Source organism: Trachinotus anak, unplaced genomic scaffold, assembly GCF_046630095.1.
Source record: "Trachinotus anak isolate AG129_WGS33_773 ecotype Australia unplaced genomic scaffold, CSIRO_AGI_Tana_v1 ptg000003l, whole genome shotgun sequence".
Lineage (NCBI taxonomy): Eukaryota > Metazoa > Chordata > Actinopteri > Carangiformes > Carangidae > Trachinotus > Trachinotus anak.
The window spans coordinates 23,943,669-23,967,579 of record NW_027273854.1 but is presented as its reverse complement, the minus strand read 5'-3'; the positions used below and the strand labels follow the sequence as shown (position 1 = coordinate 23,967,579).

At 40.9% G+C, this 23,911-nt stretch overlaps 4 protein-coding genes across 5 annotated transcripts; 3 read left to right on the top strand and 1 right to left on the bottom strand.

Annotated features, from left to right (window-relative positions):
* Nucleotides 1-509: 509 nt before the first annotated feature.
* On the top strand, nt 510-6,537 carry LOC139618645 (C-type mannose receptor 2-like). 2 transcript variants are annotated; one of them, XM_071474759.1, is made up of 4 exons: nt 510-1,343; nt 2,407-2,704; nt 5,513-5,802; nt 5,884-6,537. In XM_071474759.1, exons 2-4 carry the CDS (start codon nt 2,416-2,418, stop codon nt 6,070-6,072), a joined length of 768 nt encoding a protein of 255 aa, XP_071330860.1. In that variant the 5' UTR covers nt 510-1,343; nt 2,407-2,415; the 3' UTR covers nt 6,073-6,537. The 2 variants fall into 2 exon arrangements, with proteins under 2 accessions (XP_071330860.1, XP_071330859.1); XM_071474758.1 differs by having other exon boundaries at nt 510-1,584.
* An 843-nt stretch (nt 6,538-7,380) lies between these two features.
* coa3b (cytochrome C oxidase assembly factor 3b) lies at nt 7,381-9,578 on the bottom strand. Its single transcript, XM_071474762.1, has 2 exons — nt 9,368-9,578; nt 7,381-7,986 (listed from the first exon to the last, which is right to left on the bottom strand). The coding sequence occupies exons 1-2, from the start codon at nt 9,534-9,536 to the stop codon at nt 7,880-7,882; spliced, it is 276 nt and encodes a 91-aa protein (XP_071330863.1). The 5' UTR covers nt 9,537-9,578; the 3' UTR covers nt 7,381-7,879.
* A 2,579-nt stretch (nt 9,579-12,157) lies between these two features.
* On the top strand, nt 12,158-14,454 carry rpain (RPA interacting protein). The gene is made up of 7 exons (XM_071474761.1): nt 12,158-12,362; nt 12,471-12,662; nt 12,985-13,057; nt 13,287-13,398; nt 13,657-13,720; nt 13,829-13,969; nt 14,332-14,454. Exons 1-7 carry the CDS (start codon nt 12,291-12,293, stop codon nt 14,359-14,361), a joined length of 684 nt encoding a protein of 227 aa, XP_071330862.1. The 5' UTR covers nt 12,158-12,290; the 3' UTR covers nt 14,362-14,454.
* A 743-nt stretch (nt 14,455-15,197) lies between these two features.
* LOC139618643 (26S proteasome non-ATPase regulatory subunit 11A) lies at nt 15,198-23,877 on the top strand. The gene is made up of 13 exons (XM_071474755.1): nt 15,198-15,358; nt 16,073-16,174; nt 17,414-17,610; nt 18,460-18,517; nt 18,783-18,977; nt 19,115-19,259; nt 19,363-19,423; nt 19,761-19,823; nt 20,721-20,846; nt 20,984-21,019; nt 21,146-21,197; nt 21,513-21,656; nt 22,651-23,877. Exons 1-12 carry the CDS (start codon nt 15,268-15,270, stop codon nt 21,653-21,655), a joined length of 1,269 nt encoding a protein of 422 aa, XP_071330856.1. The 5' UTR covers nt 15,198-15,267; the 3' UTR covers nt 21,656; nt 22,651-23,877.
* The last annotated feature ends 34 nt before the right edge of the window (nt 23,878-23,911 follow it).

Below are 23,911 nucleotides of genomic sequence, written 5' to 3'. Positions count from 1 at the left end.
TGACCCTTGGCTTCCTTACATTTGATTGCCCAAAATCTATATGATATGATATGTTTCCTTTTTTCAGTAGGCCAACAAGCAGTGTAACGCTGAAGACCCTCCAAGTGTGGCACACCGTAATGCTAAGGTCAAAGCCATTCGTTTTTCTGCGGGACCAGCACAAATCGCTTTACAACACATGTCTGGTGAGTGAAGCAACTAAAGAGGAAGGGTCAAAATTTAAAAGAATTTTCCTTTATGCAGATAACAGCAAAATTTACACTGGTTTACTGAAGAAACTCAAAACAATAAAAGCAATGCAGCAGTGGGCCAGTAAGTTTAGTTATTACCTGCCATGGACTGTACATGTCTGTGGAGGAGAAGATGTTTGTTGTACTGTTGTGGAACCCTTATTTTGAAGTCTCTGACCTCCCAGATTACAAGGAAAAACTAAAACAAAGTGCTGTTTGGCATAATTTCACATTAACTGTTGGAGAAAGTGCAGGTTGCTAATTTAACCAGGATGGATGTGATGTGCCATTTGTTAGCTTCAGGTTTTCACCATAAGGGACAGCTTCACATTCTTTACAACTAGCAATCTTGGTAATGCTTTGTTAATATGGTGGCATGCTAACATGCAGCTTCATTTAAAGCAGCTATAATCATCAAATCAGCAATAAATGATCATCAATCATCGAGATTAACAATGTGAAAATAATGTCATGATGAACTTACGGAAAAATATCACCCAAATCTGTAGCTCTACAGAACTTCATAGCAGGTTTCAGCTTAGTGTGTACCTGCCCATTCTCATAGTATTATCTGCTTGAAAATGAATGATAGTGTTGCTTCGGAATGGCTGGATGGGTAAATAAGCAACTGTTGGCCAACAAGTTGACCAAATCGACCTTAAAGGTTATGTCAGTGTTGTTTTCAGCTTGTTTCCACGAGCAGTACTGTTCATTACTTAGGTGTTTTGGCAGTTGTTGTCTGCCAATGTTTACCAAATATATTAAAGGAGATATTTTAAGTTTTGCTATTGCCCCATAGTCAGCATTAGCATTGACAGCTGTTTACTTACCAGTCTTGCCAAGAGCCTCAGCCATCATTGCTTTTAAGGCGTAGGAGTTTATAATATGCCCTCTGAGCAGTGCTACTTCTTCAGGGCAGACTGGACACTGCAGTGACTCGGTGTCAGAGAGTAACAAGACAGTGTAGTCATACTGGAGCTAGCTGGTTAGCATGCTAACTGAAGTAGGAGAAAAGAAGTGAGACAAGAGGGCTGCTTTCCATCACTGGAGACATGTTTTCCTGAGTAAAGGAATGAAGTTTGTTGTTTCACCTGCAACATTTCTTCTGAACTGGTAAGTACGAAGCTTTAAATGCTGACATTACATATGTAGCAATAGCAAAACTATCACAATGACTGACTCCTGGGGCTCCACTGGGATTTGCCAGATGACGGTGAAGACAGGAGGAGGGAGAGAGGGAGGATGGGTGTGTAGCTTGCGACCTGATAAAAGTCATGGCTGGCAGGGTTACTGTGCACATTGCTGTGACTGGCCATCAGATTCAAAGCTGGCCTCCCTGCTGCTGTTGCCCAAGGTGAGTGCTGTTATTCAAACTGGGTTCAGACTGTTATTCAAACTGACAGTAACACTGCTGTTTTTATCGTCTGGGGGTTTTGTGGGTAATAAGAGAAACAAAAACAGATCATTTCAGTGCAGTAAGAAAATCAACCTGACCCTTCGAGAGTCTTGAAACGTGATTATTTTTATATCAGGTATAATTAGCATCATCAAGTTGTGGAGAAATTTATATTTTTAAGTGCATGTACCAGAGTGTAAAACTACTCAGTTAGAAGTAAAAGTCTGGCATTTAAAATGTTGGAACAGCTTCAGCAGAAAAACGTACGCAAAGGTCAAAGTAAATTCGTAAAAGTTTTGCACTCTGCACTCTACGTTTAACTACACCACTAGAAACCAAGAAGAATTAATACTTATTTATGCAACAAATTACAATGTAAAATACAAGTTATATTATAAACTTTTACTAACATTAATTCAACTCTACTGAAACAGCATAAAGAATGGTTTCACCTGCTGAGACAGTGTACGTAGTGTCAGCCCCACTCCTTCTCTGATAATGGCTGTTAAATTATTTGCTGACTGATTCTCAGTTCAAGTGTGGCTGGAGTCTTCGTCCTAAAAATGTTTGATATTTTGTATAAGATATATGTATAAGATATTACTCAGAGAGAGGAAGGTACAAAACGAGTGCATAAATGATTTGATAAAAGATGTAAACTTTCTGCACTTCTGCTGAGAAGTGCACCCCTGTCATTACACTTTATCCACCAGTTTATTCACATTAAAAAAGGTTGTTAATAAAATAATTCTTCAGTAAGATTTTTTTTTCTAACTGCAGGTGGAAAACATGAAGAAGATTCTTGTCCCGCTGCTGTTCCTCCTTCCTTCGGTGTGTGGGCAGGTGGGAGGCCTGAGAACAAACAAGTTTTTAACATTCAGTGACATGACCTGGTGGGAGGCACAATCCACCTGCAGGAGGAATCACACTGACCTGGTGAGCATCAGAGATGAAAAAGAGAACCAGAACTTTGCCAGTGGCTACGGCTGGATCGGTTTGCACCAAGTGGATTCAAACCTTCCATGGAAATGGTCCAGAGGAGATGAGATAGCCACCTTCACCTTCTGGAAGTCCGGTGGTAAGCTGGGCCAATTCAATTCAATTCAATTCAATTTTATTTGTATAGCGCCAAATCATAATATACATTATCTCAAGGCACTTCACAGGGTAAGGTCAAGACCTTACTTTGTTACAGAATAAACCCAACAGTTCCCACAAAGAGCAAGCGCTTGGCGACAGGGGGGAGGAAAAACTCCCTTTTAACAGGAAGAAACCTCCAACAGAACCGGGCTCAGGGTGGGCGGCCGTCTGCCTCGACCGGTTGGGTTTAGGAGAAGATAGAAAGAGGGGGAGGGGGAGGAGAGGGGAGAGAAGAGAGAGAGAGAGAGACCAGGAACAGCTGTGTAGGTAATGGTGTTATCAATAATAATGACAGGTAACAGTGGTTAATAGTAAAGATGAGTAGTGGTGGATCTGGATTCTGCCGCTCCAGAGGCAGAGATACCTGCAGAATGAGGACAGAGAGAGGGAGAGAGAGGAGAAGCACAAACTACAGGAGAGAAAAGGAAACAAAGTTAATGGCATGAAGTTTATCGAGAGAGAGAGGGGGAGAGAGACAGAAATAGGGAGAGAGCGCCCAGTGAATCATGGGAATCCCCCAGCAGTCTAGCTCTATAGCAGCATAACTAAGGGATGGGTCAGGACATACCTGAGCCAGCCCTAACTATAAGCTTTACTAAACAGGACAGTTTTAAGCCTGATCTTAAAGGTAGAGAGGGTGTCTGCCTCCCGAACCCACACTGGGAGCTGGTTCCACAGGAGAGGAGCCTGATAGCTGAAGGCTCTGCCCCCCATTCTACTCTTACAAACTCTGGGAACCACAAGTTGACCTGCATTTAGAGAGCGAAGTGTCCTATTGGGAAAATAGGGAACTATAAGCTCTTTAAGGTACGAGGGTGCCTGACCATTAATGGCTTTGTAGGTGAGGAGGAGGATTTTAAATTCTATCCTGGATTTTACAGGGAGCCAATGCAGAGAAGCTAACACAGGAGAGATGTGATCTCGTTTCCTAGTTCCTGTCAGTACTCGTGCTGCCGCATTCTGGATCAATTGGAGGCTTTTTACTGAATTTTTGGGACATCCTGACAATAAAGAGTTACAGTAGTCCAGTCTTGAGGTAACAAATGCATGAACTAGTTTTTTAGCATCCTTTAGACACAGAATGGGTCTGATTTTAGCAATATTGCGCAGGTGGAAGAAGGCTGTCCTAGAGACTTGCTTTATATGTGAAGTAAAGGACAAGATCTGATCAAAAATGACACCAAGGTTTCTGACTGTAGCACTGGAGGCCAAGGTGATGTCATCCAGAGTCAGTATATTATCACATAGTGTAACTCTGAGGTATTTTGGGCCAATTACAATAACTTCAGTTTTGTCTGAATTTAAGAGTAAGAAATTACTGGTCATCCAGGTTTTTATGTCCTTAAGACACACCTGAAGCTTGGCTATCTGGTTAGTCTCACCTGGCTTCATGGATAAGTACAGCTGGGTGTCATCTGCGTAACAATGGAAATTCAATCAATCAAGAGTAGGCCAGCATGTAATTGAGTTCAGCATGTCAGGGCTTTCAGGCTTTTAGTATAGCAGCCTAAACATGACTTTTTACAGAACCTTTCAATTGTTTAACATGGGTCAGACTTCTCAGGTAGCATTCCACAAACATCTCACAATAAGCTGATGAAATTTTGGCCCCTTCCTCCTGATGTAACTGAGTCAGGTTTGTAGGTCTCTTTGCTCGTGCACGCTTTTTCAGTTACTCAGTTCGCCACAACTTTGGAAGTTTGCTTGGGATCATTGTCCATTTGGAGGACCTGTTCCCGAGCTGATGTCATTGTAGTCAAACAGTTCAATTTTTGTTTCATCAGACCACAGGACATTTCTGCAGAAGGTAAGATCTTTGTCCGCATGTGCAGTTCCAAACTGCTTTTTTATGGTGGTTTTGGAGCAGTGGCTCCCTCCTTGCTGCGCAGTCTTTCAGGTTATGTTGATATAGGACTTGCTTTACTGTGGATTTAGATACTTTTGTCCGATTCCTTTAGCATCTTCACAAGATCCTCTGCTGTTGTTCAGGGATTGATTTGCACTTTTTCACACCAAAGTAAGTTCATCTCCTGGAGCCAGAACACACCTCCTTCCTGAGTGATGTGACACCTGAATGGTCCCATGGTGTTTATACTTAGGTACGATTGTCTGTATAGAGAAAGGTTGAACCTTCAGGAGTTTGGAAATTGCTCCAAATGGTAAACCAGACTTGTGGAAGCCTCCAACTTTCTTTCTGACATCTTGACTGCTTTCTTTTGATTTTCCAATGTTGTCAAGCAAAGAGGCACTGAGTTTGAAGGTAGGCCTTGAAATACTTAAAGGGGCGCACCTCCACTGAACTCAGATTATTATCAATTAGCCTATAAGCTTGACATCATTTGCCCAAATGTTTCAAAACACAGTCAACTTAGTGTATGTAAACTTGACTTACTGGAATTGTAATTTAGTGATTTAAAAGCTCAATAATCTGTCTGGAAATAACTGTGGAAAAATGACTTGTGTGCTGCACAATAAAGATGGAATTACAAACTTAAAATTTAAAAAGCATACGTTGCTGACATCACATCTGAGGAGTGGGTAAAAAAATGAGCTTTAATGACTTCAGCCTAAGTATGTTTAAACCTCTGACCTCTAGGTTAAAAAATACAGACAGAAGCTAAACCAAAATATTTCAGAGATGTGTGTTATCATTCATTGTCCATCGTGGTCTCAGTGAAAGGTTGTTCTGAGTGTCCATCTGCAGCAGCTCACCGTATCTCTCCTCCGCTTCTCCTACTTCTTGCAGAGCCAGATGCAGGTGATCACTGCGCTTTTAAGGAACAGAGTTCAGGAGAATGGAAAAGCGATTCCTGTAGTAACACCCATAGTTTCATGTGTCCTGATGAGAGGCTGGTTCTGGTGAAGGAGAAGAAGACATGGGAGGATGCACTAGACCACTGCAGGAGTATGGAGGCGCTGGACACAAGTAAGCCTGTCTCTGCCTACCTAAACCACCGCTTTGACCTCGCCACCCTGATCACTCAGGATGACCACGACTTTGCGCGAGAGAAAGCACAAGAGGCTACCACTGATGAGGTACGACAGCTTTCTGCGGTGTGTTGTGTTTCTGAGCAAACTCACCCAATGTGTTTACATCTCTCTGCTAAATGTTGGTAGGTGTGGACGGGCCTGCGTTACCTGGCTGGTGAGTGGATGTGGGTGGGTGGAGAAACAGTGGAGTACCAGGATATTACAAGCTGCCCGACAGAGAAGCTCTGTGGCGTCCTGGAGAAGAACGGTACCAGAAAATATGGGAGAAGTGACTGCGAGAACCAAATGAACTTCCTCTGTTACAGGAAGAATTAAACAAGTGGTGGAAAGTACATATGACCAGGTCCTGTAGAGGTTTGTGTGCTGTATTTTCCATTTCATGACACTTTGTACTTTTCCTCCTCTCCATGTCAGTGGGAAATATTGTACTTTTTACTCCACTATATGTATCTAACAGCTAGTTACTAATCTCTTTACTAATGAATATTTTTACATGTAAAACTTATAAAGAACTTTTCAAATACATACTGCAAAAAATTCAATGACCAGAAAAACTGACCTTTAAAAAATAATCATTAGTTGTACCCCAGTAAAATGCTGCTCAAATATCAATACCTTAAAAAAAATCAAACTCACATGGGAAATTTTTGAGAACTTTTACTTGAAGTAAATTTCCCTGATGATACTTATATACTTTTCCTCAAGTAGCTGTTACAGCCTTCGCCATTAGCTTTGCACATATCGTGTAGTGTGTATTGATTCTCAGCATCCAGACTCTATCTATTCACACAGAGCTGTGCAGCACCACCACCACGCCTGGTCCACTCTGCTATGTGTGATACACTGTGGACACTGGTGTGATGTTGCTGCCCTTATACTGTAACGGCATCTAAATACTTCCTCCACCGCTGCTTTGAACATATATTTTTCAGTAGAACCTAATGCTGTTTGACTTAAACAGTATAACAACAGCGAAGGTCAGCCTCACACATGTAAACAAACCAGCAGTGGGAAGTAGGGAAGCAGTGGAGGCGACAGGTGTGTTCACATGCTGTACCTCGTTTTATGAGCTTGGACCATGAAGGGAACCTTTGTCTTTTAAGATGTAATTATTTCTTACGTGGTAATGATCTCTGTACAAATCACAACATAAGTGCTTGCAAAAAAATTATGTGTTCAAACTGTCACTTTTAAGACAGAAATGTGTGTCTACTTGTGGTAACGTAAAGGTGCCATATGCAAACAGCCTGTATTCAGAAACGGAGCCTTAATGTGAGCTGTCAGGACTTTGTGATGTCACAACGGATTACTGTTCTCATTTCAAGGAAGATCCACGCCCCTGCAAGTTCTTCAACATCACTGTATCTCACTTACTTTTCTGGAACATAAACAATTTTAACACAGATAATCACACACTTATTAAACTCTGCCTCCTCATCACTTGGCTAGGCTGTAATGCATCACACCACACATGCTATCTGCAAAATTCAGAGGTGAGAAATAATCTGAAGCTGTGGTGTTGTTTAATGAGAGCTGTTTAATGGACTAGATATTGAGATAAATTAAGGTTACTTTAGGTGGTATAACAGGTACATACTGTGTTTCTGCTGACGTGACACAACATTGAATTGTAAGAACTTTTATTTTACGGGTCTGTAAATCACATGTAACATATGCTTCTTTTTTTTTTTTTTACCTTTTGTCCTTTTGTCCCCTGTAATTTGTACCAAATTATGTGGCTCTTGCATTGGAGACTATTAATTTATTTGGCAATCATGAACCTGTAAATGAACATTACTGTTTTTTCCACTACAGGTTGAGGATACGCTCGATCAAAGTAAATTAAAAAAAATAAAAATAAAAAAAATAAAAAAATAAAAAATCAACAATTTCAGCAGTAGATTTGTTGTATTTCCAAACAGAAAAGAAACAATCAAAATGTCTGTAACGTCCTTTTATAAATTACAGTGGCGAGTCATTTTTACGTGTTTTAAGTATGAGAATCTCAGCCGACATGATTCATCGCGTCACTCGGTGTGATGTGAGATGTGTCTCCACTCAGTTCTTTTCCACACGAGGGCCCAGTGGTGAGGGGCCACAGAACAGTAAGTCAAGTTAATGTTCAGGAGTTGGCACCGGTCCGTGGCCCTCTGAAGACGTGGATCCTGGCTTCATCATCCAGCTCCTCCACGATTCTCTCCTGTTTGACCGACAGGATGGTGTAGCTAACTGGACAGATACAGGTTAAAGGAAACTACGATAATACTTTAAAACAGTCATGTACTTCATGTACTTTGTCAAGTGTCTAGATGTTAACTTTATTTTTTTCTTTATTTCATTCTTGGAATCATTCTTCGACTGGGAACTTATGAACTCTCCTAAAAACAAATAAAAATAGAGAAAACACCACATTTGAGGAGTAGTTCCGCAGCAGTAGCAAGTCTTCAGGATAAACCACATATTGATATTTATGACCCTCACAGCACTTTAACATGAAATAGTGTTTAGTAAGTCAGGAGAGACGGTGAACAGATTGCCTAAAACCCAGGAGTGAGGATCCAAATCTTTTCCAGTCAAAAATAAGGATGCTTGGTTGAAGGCATGGCCGTAAGTCCATTTGATGCATTAATTTTAAGTTTGATTTACTGTTTTTATTTGCTTGATATAGCTCATTCCTCTGTGCATCAGAGCTCCATTGTTGCACAAAAACTATTAAAACCATGAGTGAGAACACTGTTGCACTGGGCGACATGTTCCTTCCCTGATAATGTTTAATCTTAACGATGACACCATGAGAGTGTCTACCACTGCACAAAAGCTGGGTATTGTTCAAAAGTTTCCAATATCCGTACGGATACCGATACCTCAACTTCAACACTGATTCTTAACAGGACATTTTCTTCATACCAACTTTATCAAATCCATTTTTACAAAAAGAACATTACAATACACATTACTGTACAAATGTTAGTTTTTCTTAAATTTTGTTTTTAAGTTCGGTCTATTTACACACTCAAACATGTTTGTGTAAATAAACAGCCAATCACCAGCATTATTAGATCTTTATCTGAGCATGCTGCTTGCTTATTGGCTCACTGATGCTGATGAGATTTACTTATTAGACATAGACTGTATATAAAAAGAGCCTTAAACCTTCATTCTACCTAATGACCATCAGGGGGCGACTCCACTGGTTGTAAAAAGAAGTCAGATTGTATTGAAGTCTGTGGGAAAATGTCTCTACTTCTCACTTGATTTATTACCTCAGTAAATATGAGTATAATGAGTTTATGGTCTCAGTTGCTAGTTTCAAGTCTCCTTCAATACAATATGATGTTCATATTTTAAATTAGGGTCCCGTTTAGAGGAAACAGACAATAAAGCAGGATTATGTGTTACAAATTACAAACTTAGACTTCAAAACAGCAGCTCACAAACCGATGGGTGACGTCACGGTGGGCTGACACTTGCTTAGGTATCAAAATTTGGTGTCAACTGACAAGACACATTTTAACTATACAAACAGTGTATGGTTACTGTATTAGGGTGTTTCAAAGGACCCAAGTCAATAGTGTTATGACACCTATGTGACCGTCTAGGTGAAGGATACACATTCCGACCACAAACGCTCCGATAGCCAGGCCGGTCAGCAGGTTCCGTCTGCGCAGCCGCGATGCGTTTTTCTTCCAGTAGTCGAGCTCCTGCGTGCGGCGGAGGAGATGATTCTCTGCCGCTGGCGCTGCTTGTTTGGAGGCTCCTTCTGCTCCTCTCTCCGCCATGACTTGTTTGGATAATCAACTGCTCGGAAGTACCGTGTGACACCACCCGGAACCTTTCTTTTACAAAAGAAACAAAAAAAACCTGCTCCCGCCACCTACTGTATCGGAGTGTGTAGAGTCGTTGAATGTGGATTAAAATCGATCAGCTATAAATATATATATATATATGTATATATATAAAGGCTGTTCATTGTGTATTCATTTATGACTTTTGGGAAAATTGCTTGTTTCCTTGTATTTTACACATTATTATCTTTACTCTCTAATGTAAAAAATAATAATGATAACTGCAAAATCAACCACTTTTTTCCCTTTAAATATTTCTTTATTTCCTCCAGGCTCATTAAAACCCAATATGTATAAAAGTATGGCGTAGTACTAGTAACCCTTCACTTTCCTGCAAATTGAGCTTGAACATTTGTTTGTAGTGTTGTGTAAACACTTTTGTCCACCACAGATCTGGAATATGTGAAAATCTGTTGTAGTTCAGCAAATGAAGTTCCCAAAAACTGCTGCAACAGCAACACTAAGGCCTGACGTGGTGCTGATCTCAGGAGTCTCCGAGCAGAACATTCTCTGAGAACTCGGTGAGAGGGCCAACGAGAGACAGTAAAGTACACAGAGCTAGTGGAAGAATGCCAGAGCAACAGGTGGTGAGCGAGTTGAGAGCCCATTCAGGTGGGATGCAGAGGGTGTGCAGGTAAGTCCTTCTGCAGAACCTCCTATATTGCTGCGCGTCACAGGGGCCAGCAGGCGAAGGGCCATCAAGTTGGCCACCGAGGCAGCAGAAGTTACTTCATGGTGGATGTGGATCAGTAGAGGGGAGCCATGGGTGGTGTAGTGCTACTGGTGCTACTGATCAACCTTGGCTGTGTTGAAATAACTGAATCTGATGATGTGTCCAGGGACATCACAGTATAATGTATGTTAAAAAAAACAGGTTTTACAGCTGGATCTGTGAGATCCCAAACAGAAATGCTGTGACACTTTCTGTAGTTGGCCTCAGAAAAATATCATCAGTTCAAAATCCAGTTAATAAGCCAACATATGAAAGTTGTACTTCAGATATTTAAATAAAAACACACTTTTCCAAAAATGTTCTCCTGTGCCGTAAAGAGCTGAATCACAAGAATAGGCCTGAAGAACAAGTTAACACAGCAGAATAAACCTTTGTGATGAACACAAGGTGGTTGAGGCCCAGTTATGAAGAAGTGAGCTGAAGCGCCACCTGCTGGATGAGGAACAAAAAAACTCAAACACTGGAGAGTAATTTGCTTTTCAGACATCACAGCCATGTCCTGCATCAAGTGTGTTAAATTCCTACAGAAACATTACTGACTTACCTGCTCAAACCAGTGATCCTCACAACTGTTCTATTTTCCAGGAGTAACCTCATTTCTACCCCCATTTATCAAAAATATAAATATAATACAAATAATTTAGGGAAGAAAAAAAATCTTGCGAACCTTGTGGAAAGAAAACAAAGAAAAAAACAAGAAAACAATAGCTCGCATTTTTCGTAGGTATCACTTTGTTCAATAAGGAATAAAATAATGTTGAACTTCAGTAAGACAACAGATTTGTTACATTAATCTTGGTGAAATATCGACCAAGGTTGTTATCGTTAACTAAAACTGACACAATAACAAAAACTAGATGTGAAAAAACATTTTCATTCAACAATATATGAAAAAGTATTTTATTGTTAATTAAGGTTTGAGTTGGTTCATTGAAATGAATCAAACCCTAGAGTATGATGACTTTTTGAGTTTTTTCATGTTTTTTTTTTCAGGTTCACTTGACCTGCATTTCACCTCAGAAGCACAATAACACATTACACCTAAGGCTTGTGTCTGCTGCATACCTGTGCCCATATTTACATTTTACGTATTACAGGTTTGTCTAATTAAGGAAAAGATCGATGAGTTCAACAGGTTGAAGGGATTCACCTGTTCATCCAGTGTTCAGTCAAATATAGTTGTGTTGAATGAAGCTGTCACATCCTACACTGTGTGTTAATGGTTACAGATGTGTGTTGTGCCTCATCACCTTCACAACCACAATGACTGGAGAGAACACAGCAGGAGCCAAACAAAGATCCAAAAAAAATCGCATCAGTTTTAACTCTTTAATATCGTATTAGTTGATTGATAAGTTAAAAAAAATATTAAAATTATTTTAGTTTGTAAATAAGTTTTAACTCTTACTTTAACTCTTTACTAGCCTACTTTAATTTCTTATCAACTGGTTGATAAATTTCCTTTGAAAAAAAAGCCTTTCATTTGTATATTTCGTTTTAAGTCTTTAATTTCTTATTAGCTGGTTGATAAGTTAGAAAAGTCTTTTGGTTTGGCTATTTTATCAATTTAAAATCCACAACTCAATAAGTGTGCTAAAAGCAAAGGGGTCTGAATACTTTCTGGAGCCACTTTGTGTAGTGACTGCTGTTAGTTCAGTCTGATTGAATACTTGATGTAAACCAAGTTCAGTCCTATACAAGTTGACTTTGAACAGAAATAACTGGAAAAAAAGTTAACTAACAGCACAAAACCATTAAAAAAATCCTGACTTTGCTGGTTTGGTGGCACTAAACTACATATCCCATCATACAATCCGCGGCGGTAGACATTAACTTCCGGGGTGCGGGGTTATAAGCTGAACTGTTTTGATTTTGAAGTCTTCCCCAACTTTAGCCAGTTTGTTGGAACAAGTCTTTGTGTATGAGCGACTTCATACCCGCTGGAGCCACGACAGATGGACGCTCTGCAGAGACACCGTTCGCTTTATAAAGGGACGACTCCGCCATGGAAAGAAACGTACCGCAAGGTGACACATAAAATGTGAATTTGTTAGTTAGCCAGCTAGCACGTCGACGCTACCACTGCGTGTTTGGGTTTAACATTGTGCTGTCCCCTGTTCTTCTGTGTTTACTAGCGCTGTGTAGACAGACTGAAGAACAGCCGGTCGAGGCTGTTGGAGAGATACCGTCAGATGGGAGAGAGCCAGCAGCGGAGCGGCTCCGGGGCCTCCATCATCGTCCAGGAGGTGATGGAGGAGGAGTGGACCGCCCTGCAGTCAGAGGACCAGAGGCTGCCCTCCCTGTGGGGGCCAGAGGGCATGGCAGGGGTCGGTTGGTCTCTCACAGTCTCACAAAATCTTGTCTGTTTTCCTCTCTCCAACCTCTCTGTCGGCTTGCTGTTTTACTTTTAGCTATGTTAGATGTAAGGTCCCAACATCAGAGAGCTTTGACTTTAAGTTGCGCTGCCCCTTTAATAAAAACCTGGTACAAATATTCATAGTAAGTCTTTCTTTACATTAAATGACAAAATCATAAACTACAATTATTCATGAAGGTGCCTCATTGAGCTGGACTGTCTATTTTTTTTTCAAATCCACATCTATCTGTTTTATAGTTTTATAGACGTCCTCTTCCTTTTCTTTTGAACAGATGTTCAGTGTCATGAAGGAGTATGATGAACTAGCAGTCCTTGAGGAAATCCAACAGGAGCTCATGTCTCAAGGTAACATATTTCTATAAAATAAATCATCCTGTTAATTTCTCTATCCAAACTTGTAACTGTATGTATCAAGATTAATGTTCAGTGAAATGGATGGAAACATTTGTCATGCCGCAGAGTCTAATATGAATATATACATTGTTCATTTCAGCAGGTGTGAGATATAAAATGGGTGTGTGAGCCTGTTGATTTGAGCTTTTACTAAAGTTGAGTGTTTTTCTTTCTGCTTCAGAAATGTCTATTATTGAAGAGTATGAGAGGAACCTGCAGTTTGAACAGCAGTACATATCGTCTGTTGTGGAAGGGATGGACGAGATGCATGTTATTTGCCCCATGTGTCACACGTGAGTCAAAGAATTGCCCCCTATAACAAAAGCTATTGACAAAGGTTGATAGTTTCTCCTATTTATATCTACATGAATTAACTAAACATTAATTCTATGTTCCCTCAGTTGCCGGTGGCAATCACAGCAGCTGAAAATAGAGACTCATTAAAATTGCAAATTAATTCAGTTATACCATAAATCGCTGGGCTTATATCTAAAGTTGCATTTATTATAAATTTTATGACTCAACTTTCAAGTACTTCTTGTGTCTTGTAGGAACAACTTGAATATCAACAGCCTTTTTATCTCCTGCCCCTGTGGACTGTACATCAACACTAAGGTCTGTCTTATAAAAAATTGGGTCACTTGGTTTTATATTACAGGATCATTATGTGTGGAAGTAATGGCTTCAGCCAAAATACTGTAATGTGGTGTCCTGTGTCTTTAGAAACGGAACATAACTCCTGATGTCCTGTGCCATCTTCTGGAGTCCAGGGTGACGGAGCATATGGAGGACTGTCTCCACAATCCTGTTTTCTCTGTAACTCCAAACACTGACAGCTCTCCAAACCTGATGATTAGCTGCAAGGTACGGCACAGTCACTGCCAGGTCCTTCAGTTAGTTCAGACAGAACTGAATATGGAAATAAGAACTCAAGTGGTCATCATCATGCTTTATGTCTTTGGTCCAAAGTGCTTAGATCTGTTTATATTTATCATTTAATGCTATTGATATCAATAAAGGATAAAGGTTCTGTGTTGTCTGTGTGCTGGTATACATATGTGTTCTCATCTATTTGACTGAATGCTAAAGGGAAATTAATTTGCATGCTACACAATAACAGGCATGCAAATGAATTTTCACTTGTGGTTGCTTAATACTGGAATTACTTCCTTTTTAATAGAGGTGTCCCTTTGCCATCAAAAGTTAATTGTTTTCTCTGCTTTCAGGTTTGTGACTACTTGTCCATTGTCCTATGAAAGCAGACGCGTCACGAGTGGCTTAACTCGTGAGATTTTATTTTTTGAGTTTTGTCTGTGTGTGTATGTGAAATAAAGGCTATTTATTTTTAATATTTGATGTGGAGATGCTCTTTTTTTCTTGGACTGTAAGCTGCCATGGAAGCCATGATTAATTTGTGTATGCATAATTTAATTGTCACTATCTTTTTTATTCAATGATACTACATCCAGAAAAAATAGGAATGGAATAGAAATAGAAATGTTGTTACAGAAATGGTTGAAACTGAACTACTAAACTATTAAGTGTATATGTGTGTTTGGGCTGCTCTGACTTGTGAATGTTGGGAAGTTCACATACATAGTACAAAATCAAAATTGTCCACAGTTTGATTCTGTAGCATCCAATGGTGTCATCAGCACAAATTTTAGATGAATTTGACACTTGTGACTTTTCTCTGCATGTATAAACCTCATTATAAAGCATACCTTCACTGTGACATGCAATGTCAAAATCACACTGATAAGGGCAAAAAATAAATAAAAAAATAGTTAACCTGCAGAAATATTGCGAGATTAGGAAATAAAGGAAACCTGCAGATGTCAGACTAATCACATCTAGGAAACGCTATTCCTAGCGTTTTATAAAGCGTAGCAGCGTCGCTCAGTAATTATTGTTGGCTAACTGTAGGCTACTAATCATCTAACATCATTCATGAATCTGTCACTGAAAGTTGTATTGTTGATAAACCGTAATTTGCCTTTATTAACAAAGCATTAAAAATGTAAGAAGGATTTCGGGAGCAGCTGCATGTGTCAGCAGGTGGTACTCGGTATCACGGTTGGGGGGCGCCATTGTCCCGAACATGTGTACGACCTGACCGGAAAACAACCGGGCAGAGTGGAGCGGAGGCAGGCAGAGGAAAGATGGCAGCCGCGGCAGTGGCTGAGTTTCAGAGAGCACAGTCTCTTCTTGGAACAGACCGGAATGCCTCTATCGATATCTTACATTCAATAGGTAAATATAATCGACACACCGTGGTACGAGAAAGAAAATATTTTTACGCTCCGTCATTGATGCTATACATCTCCATCAAGCGTAGAGCAGCTGAGTTAGCTACCTTTGCTGTTAGCAGCTAAGCTGAGCTAAGTTACCTAGCCCAGTGCTGGCCGTTTCTTTTTTCTCCTTGCGTGCACAGTGAGTCAGCAGCAGCGGGCTAGCCGGCTAGCAGCATACCGGCTAGCTTGTCAGTTAAGCTAACGTTAGCTTCCCAGGCTCATTCATTTAAAAGGAACTTGGGTGACAGCCGGCTAGTTAACTGTAGCATGCAGCCAGCGTTGTTAGCAGCTAGTCCTCGTCTTTTCAGGAGTGAGGCCAACAAGGAAATAAATGTGAAACTGAGTTGGCTCTAATATCAGCTTCTCTGTCACAGCGGTTAGGCTTGGCCTATGTACCTTTTGGCGTTTTATGTTTTTATTAAAGTTAAGATACGTAGCTGTCATCATCGTTTATTGTTTAATTTGACAGTTCCGATATTCCACAGCTTCGCTAGCCACCTGGCTGCTTTCCATCCAACCCAGGCTATCGATGATATAACTTGACTTAATGCAAGTCTACAGAGACAAGGAGAAGAGTGTAATGTCAGCATTTTCAGTGTTTGTATATCGCGGTGAATCATATCAATATGGATCACATTACATCATCATCATTGTGTGTGTGTGTGTGTTGTAGTAAAGCGGGACATCCAGGAGAGTGATGAGGAGGCGGTGCGTGTTAAAGAGCAGAGCATCCTGGAGCTGGGTGGGCTGCTGGCCAAGACAGGACAGGCTGCGGGTAACCTGAGCATAATGTTCATATTTCAAGTCTTACAAAGTTTTTTTTGTCATCATATATATATATATATGTTTTATTTTTTATCCAACCAAAAGTACACTTTTCATAACCCAGTTTGGGCTATTTTAAGTGTTTTTCTACTATCACTAAGGCTTTCAAAACTTTAAACTTCGTTATTTTTATGGACAAGCTTCTTCAAATTTGGGAAACTGTGCCTTACATCTGTTGTCACTTGATTTGGTATTGTTGTTCAATTGTGAATGCTGAGCAGCGAAGCACTAAAGACAAGCGTGTTGCCAAAGTGTTGACTGTTCAACTCATCTGGAGAAACAGAAAGTCGTTTTTACACATGCACAATATCATACAGTACAGAGTGTTTGGATTGCTATATGTGTAGCAACATGTTGTAAAGAATTTGATAGTCATAGTTGTATGAGTCTCTTTTTTTGTAATGTTACTCAAATGTAAGGCTCAGTGAGTTAAAGTAGTTCTAGTCTGAGGGATGTTTTAAAAGTTGTACTTGTCAGTAAATGTGCGCCACATGCCTTCACTCAATTACACTTTCACCAACTGTTTCCTGTTTGTTTAGAGGGAGTCAGAAATGTATTAGTCACTGTTCATCAAGGGTTTTAAACTCAGCATCTGCATTTCTGCTGTTGGTACTAAGTCAGTTGTTTTTTTGCCACAGGTTCAGAATATGACATGAGCTGATAATTGTTGACAAAATTAAACTACCTGTAAAGTGATAAGATATGCAAGGGTGTTCTTATAAAATCTGACTACTTTGTAAAAGACATTGTTCAAGGAGAGTAGGAGCTGGTGAAGATTGATAAAAAGTTTGTCTCTGCCTCACATTTCAGCCAGAAGAAGTGCTGTGATCAATCACAACAGTAGAACAAGAGAGTATGACCTGTTGTCAAATTAAGTAGCACTACACAGGCCTGGGCTGTGTTCACAATCACTGCATGATCACAAACTTGATTGGATCAGAGCTGCTAACTTTCCCAGAGTCAGTAGACAGGTGCCTGTATCACAACATACAGAAATTCAAATGTGAAGAATTGACAAAAAGGTTTTCTAATGACAGTTCAGAAACATTCTGGAGTGTGCTCTTTTAAATGTTTGCCTTCAGAGTGTCTAAATAATCTTACATACTCTGACAAAATATTTGCATTCACCAGCTATTGTGGCAGCTGTTTTCTGTTAAGTTTTTCCGTCTTCCTCCCGTCGTCTTCTCAGAGCTTGGGGGTCTGCTAAAGTATGTGCGCCCCTTCCTCAACTCCATCTCCAAGGCCAAGGCAGCCCGGCTGGTCCGCTCCCTGCTTGACCTGTTCCTGGACATGGAGGCTGCCACAGGTCAGGAGGTCGAGCTCTGCCTGGAGTGTATAGAGTGGGCCAAAGCTGAGAAGCGGACCTTCCTCAGACAGGCACTAGAGGTGAGGCTTGGTTCAACCTGTGACGCTCGTCCTTTCAGGTTTGTTTGGGCGAGTTAGAACAGGCCTCTCATATAAGTGGTACCAGATGATAACTGCACCAAAATACGTAATATTGTGGGTCTCAGAACTTTTCCAAACAAACTGTGATGTGGTTCATTGTGGCTCCTTGTCCAGTAACCCAGACAGACAGGCAGCCTCAAGGTTTGGATCTACTTGTTTGGCGGCTGTCTGGTTTAGCTAGCTGCTTGGAAAAACAATTTGGCAGCGCCACCTGATTAACTGGAAGAATCTTGTTTATTTCACCAATAGCGTGGTATTTCTGTTTCAAACAGCACGTTCCAGCAACATCAAAACAAAAGTCCATGAACTTCTAGCTGACTTTCCCAGTTTCTTTGGGTATTAAATCAGGCGTCTGGTCTATCAGTCTGTGGTGCTCAACTCACCATTCACTGAACAGCTACAACAGTCAGACACCACAGTTTAAGTCAAGGTATTATTTTGTTGGCTAGATTTAAAGTATGTCAGATAAATCTGTTGCTGAAATACCTACCTTACTTGGATTCAGTGGATGTTTTGAGCCACACCAGAAGTTTAAAAACTGTTAAAATGCAAAAATGTGCACTTTGTGTTGGGATATTTTTACACAATTCACCAGCTATCAATTGTCAACCTTTCCATAATTGATTGATAAGGGAAATTCCTGCTGGTGTGTTTCCAGGTGTCAAACATTGAAGTTTGTACAAACACTGTTCAGAATCTTCTCTTTAGATAAATCTGGGTATGATTTCCTGTTGCAAACAACAAATGTACAAACAAGTTGTGACGGTGGATGTTTTCCTCTCTCCTCAGGCTCGTCTGATTTCACTGTATTTTGACACAAAGTGCTACCAGGAGGCTCTGCAACTCGGTGAGTGATCAATCTCTTGGAGTTGGTTTTTAATTTGCTCACAAATTTCAAAACATTTGTAAAACACAAGAAATCTTGGGTATTTAATATAGATATTGGGGGAAGGAGAATGTAAAACTCATCCCTTTTAGTTCTCATCCTAAATAAAATTTGATAGATGGGATTTCTTATTATATTTGTGCTGTTTTTCTAATGGGGTTAGTTTTCCACCTATTCAGGCCAAAAGGTGAGTAAATGTACTGAAAGTGTTGCGCTCGCCCTCCAGGCTCCCAGCTGCTGCAGGAGCTGAAGAAGATGGACGACAAGGCCCTGCTGGTGGAGGTTCAGCTGCTGGAGAGTAAGACGTACCACGCGCTCAGTAACCTGCCCAAGGCCCGCGCCGCTCTGACCTCTGCCAGGACAACCGCCAACGCCATCTACTGCCCACCCAAACTACAAGCAGCTTTAGACATGCAGTCAGGTACAATATATACTATTTACACAGCCCATAAACTAGAGTTTATAAGCTAATTAAAACATGATGGCTGAGGAAAATTAAAGTTGCGAGTTTCTGTTCAACAGTAGTTAATGTTCCTGTGTGTTTGGTTGTGTTTCCAGGGATCATTCATGCAGCAGAGGAGAAGGACTGGAAGACGGCTTACTCCTACTTCTACGAGGCCTTTGAGGGCTACGATTCCATTGACAGCCCCAGAGCTATTACGGCCCTCAAATACATGTTGCTCTGCAAAATCATGCTCAATGCGTAAGTGGTATAGAAACCCTGCCCCCGACCCAGACGTAAAATAAGATTTCATTGGTAGAGAATCCAGAATGGGCCTCTGACTTGTATATTTTCTGTGTTTCAGGCCAGAGGATGTCCAGGCCCTCATCAGCGGCAAGCTAGCGCTCCGGTATGCTGGCAGACAGGTATCACCCAATTCAATTCTAATAATTTACACTTTAATGAACTCTAATTTGAATTTAATTTATTCCCTGCTAAACCCCTCCTCCAAACAGTGATAGTCCAATCAGCTTCAGATTTCTCCATGTAGCTTGGGTAGCTTGACAGGTGAAGCAGCAGCAGCAGAGATGGGGCTTCACAAATGGTCAATTCAATTTAAATTACATTTTTGTTCATTAGGTTTTCTGTGTTTATTTACATAATTCTGTAGCATAGTAACCCTTTCCTCAGTCTCTGTCAGTGAAATGGGCTCATCCACTGTCGTGTAGCCATAACCTTGTTCATGTTCTTCTTTCTCTACAGACGGACTCACTGAAATGTGTGGCACAAGCCAGCAAGAACCGGTCGCTCGCAGACTTTGAAAAGGTTTGTATCTGGAGTTTGATGCTGACATAGCGATTCATTTCAATTTAGGAAACTTTATTTGTCCCTAGAGGCCAGTTTAACCCATTCAGACCTGATAGAAGAAAAAAAAAAAACGCTCTAAAACCTCATTACTGCCTGAAGACAATCTCCTAAAGCCTGAGCATTTTCAGAAAACTTAACATTCACTAAAGCTTTTATTACTCAGCCTCTGAAACAGATAGAAACATGAAATAAAAACTATTACGAAGCTTAAATCTTTGACTTTTATTGTAACTCATTTAGACTTTGCCTAAACTTTGATAGTTGTATATAGCTGGAAAAACAAGCACATTCATCAACATTCACAGTTCAGTTCAACTTTTTGAAGTTTTTTTTTTTTTTTAAATATTGATAAGCATTAAGATAAAGGCAGTGATATACATTAAAAGCCAAAGTTCTCAAATGGTTTTAATGTCATGTTCCTTTCTGCCTCAGAGGTTTTAGTGACAGCGTTGCATCAGGTGAAACTTTACCTGTAGCTGGCAGTGATACTGGCTCGCTGACCCTCCTCCTCCTCCACACACAGACAACCAGGGCAAGACAAACTCGACATTAAGAAAAAAATATCAGTGCAAAACAAAGCCTGTGATATTATAATGAGAATGACGACAACATGAGAAAATGACATTACCGGTGCAAATAAGTAACTGTACACATAAATATCTGATTATGCACATTTTGATTAAAGGAAATTAGCTGTAGAGAGATAATCTTAGTGCAATAAAAAACTATTTTACATATATACAGTATAGGTGCATAGAGGCTGTGGAGAAGCTGCTGTTGCCTCACAGTAAAAATCAGACTGCTGTGATTAGAACGACCTGTCCTCTAAAATGTCCTGTTCCCACCTTCCTCAAGGCACTTACAGAGTACAAACCAGAGCTGAGGGACGACCCCATCATCAGCACCCATCTGACCAAGCTGTACGACAACCTGCTGGAGCAGAACCTCATCAGGGTCATCGAACCTTTCTCCAGGGTCCAGGTAATCCTCATCACGTCTGTCTGTCTTCCAGCACAGTTCACACAGGTGCAGGAGGTTCATGAAGACACAGTATACTCAGTAAATAAGAATACCTGTGTGTCTGTAATCATTGTGCTTGTCCATCTTTTCTCTAACAGATAGCACACATCTCCTCCCTCATCAAACTCTCTAAGGTAAGATTTTACCCATTTTGTTTAAGTTTCCTTTCAGCTTTCATCTTCATACATGAGTTTCCTGTTAGCAGGAACTCCTCAGGTTTTTACAGTGAATACTGACAGTCTGCTTGTGTTGCCTTGCAGGGAGACGTGGAGAGGAAATTATCACAGATGATTCTGGATAAGAAGTTTCACGGTACGCGTCTAAAGTTGTTTTAGTAAACATGTACACTGGCTTTTCTGCACGTGTGAACACTACATGAGGAGATGGCTAAATATTAGTGTTTCCTTGTTGTAAATATTAATGTTTCTACTACAGTTGGATCAGATTTACACTCACAGTGAACTAACTGTGAAGATGACTGATTTTTAGTTGTTGTGTTGCTGTGAAATGAGCTAAACTGAATGAGAGGGTTTGACTTTCATTGATTTCATTGATCTAACAGCATTTCTACCATTTCTCTCTCTCTCTGGTTGCTTCCTTATCGTCCGACACCGTCCAACCTGACAGGTATTTTGGACCAAGGCGAAGGTGTGCTGATTGTTTTCGATGAGCCAGTGGTGGACAAGACGTACGAGGCGGCTCTGGAGACTATTCAGAACATGAGCAAAGTGGTCGACTCGCTCTACAACAAAGCCAAGAAGCTCACATAAGGTCAGCTTGAACAGACCCGGTAACGTTGGTGTTTGTTCGTCCAATAAAAACCTGAAGATAAAGAACTGCTGAGGCTGAGGTGACATTTGGTCCATTACAACTGTCAGGTGCACAGATGAAAACAGTAATTGTGTATTGGATGACATAGTGAGGTGACAACTTTTAATGCACTTTGACCTCAATATCAGATGGATCAGTAGGATGATGACTTATTTACTCACTGAGCCCACTAGTTTTTTTTCCACTAGAACAGCAGCTGATGTTCTGTATTTTTTTTTATCATCAACCATGATGAAGATCAAAATCGAAAATGAGTTGATTTTACTGCCAAGTATTGATCTTTTCCTTCTGTGCTGTAACTATAAGTCAGTTTATGGAAAAATGTAACGATAGATCCACTGGTTCTCAAACTTTTGTCATGTCTCTCTTGAGAGGAGGCTGAGGGAAAAAAATGTCATGCTTTTTTTCCCCCTTGGTCATCCACATCACGTCTGCACGTCTGCGCCATCTACTTGAACTCAATCATTTAGCCCTATGCTCCTTTGCCACTGCGTTCCTCCAGGGAATGTCTTCTGGCATCACCATTCCTGCACACAGGGCAGTCTCAGTCCAGACTGTTCTCGTCTGTGGTTCCCTGATGGTGGAACGAGCTCCCAAGTTCTATCAGAGCAGGGGCGTCCCTCTCTATTTTTAAGAACCTCCTGAAACTCTTCTCTTCCAAGAGCACCTCCTTTCCTAAAACCTAACATGTCTAACAAGCCGTTACTAGGCACGTTTGGTGCACTTCCTTATACATTCTCCTTGCACTTATTAAATAGATGTGGTGCTTAACACTTACACCAAGGTTTCTCACTGCACTGAAGCTTTGCTGATGTCCTTCACTTGTAAATCGCTTTGGATAGTAGCGTCTGCCCGATGAGTGAATGTAATGTGATTTAATGTTCCTGTAAAATCTCAGTTCACTGTGTTCAACCCGTCTCTCTTTCCTCCCCAGAGAGAGTGAAACCATCTGTCCTCCTGTCCGGAGTGACGTGGGCCAGTCAGACCTCTGTCAATCGCTCACTTCAACCCGGGAGGGACGAGGGGAGGAGGACGAGGAGATTACAAACACTCAACAATCCAGCAAGCAAATAAACCAGCTGACCAACTGAAGACGACCCAACAGAATAACAAACTGACAGGGTGGACACGCAGCTCCTCCTAGTCCTCCCTCAGCCCTCTGCTCTCCCTCCCTCCTGTCACTGTCTCTTCCTTCCAGTCTGACTGCGGTTGATCTGACACAAAGTGCTCCTCCCTATGGACAAATCCAGGCACTGCGCCCATCTTCTTCTTCTCCTACCACTGGTTTCTACTGTATGTAAAACTGGACAAGCCTCCCTTCCCACTTTTTTTTTCCACATCTGTTTCTCTCTGCACTGGCCATCAGGGAATCTTGTAAAATAACAATAAAGAATACCTATACAGTACTTATACATACATATATTGTAAAAAAAAAAAAAAAAACCACATGCTCGGTCTGTTCTCAGTGTAACCTGGGGCAGTGGTGGGTTGGTTGGTCTGTCCATCACCGGATTCTACCTGTTGTGTTCTGTTTGCCAACCGGCCCTGAAAGTGAATGTTTGAATTTCTGATTTTCTGCGGTTGTGAAGAATCAACCCACCGTCAACTCAGTCACCTGAAGACTGGTTTTCAGAATGCAGGCCATCAGAGCAACCCCTCCCTTCTCTTCACATCCGTACTGTGACCTTCTCGCGCCCCCCCCCACCTGTTTCACTCAAGTCACAAGGCATTCTGGGATTCGTGGACCATACAGGGAATTTGCTCTTCTGTCCACTCGGGACCATGCCACAATGAGAGGTGGACATTCATCAACACACTGGGGTCTCCCATAGCCCCCCCATCTTCCTCCCACTTCCTATTTGTATATAACAGTTGCCAAGCATCATCCAAGGCCTGATGTATTCACACTGTCCCCTTTTTTTGTAATGCATAAGAACAGAATAAACCTTGCCACTGAGAGCTCGGTCAGTCACACAAAGTGCTTTCGATGCCTGAGACGTGACTGGAGAGAGAACTTTGTTCTGACGTGTGTGTAAAGGGCGGGTTTCGCTGAAGAAAATCAAGCTGTACATTACTGGGAACTTAATTTTGCAAGGACTCGAGGGTTTACCATATATGACATAGAGAAAGACATGCTAATAAAAAAAACTTAAACCTGTAACCTGTGTGATTTTAGGATCCTGGAAATGAAAGTC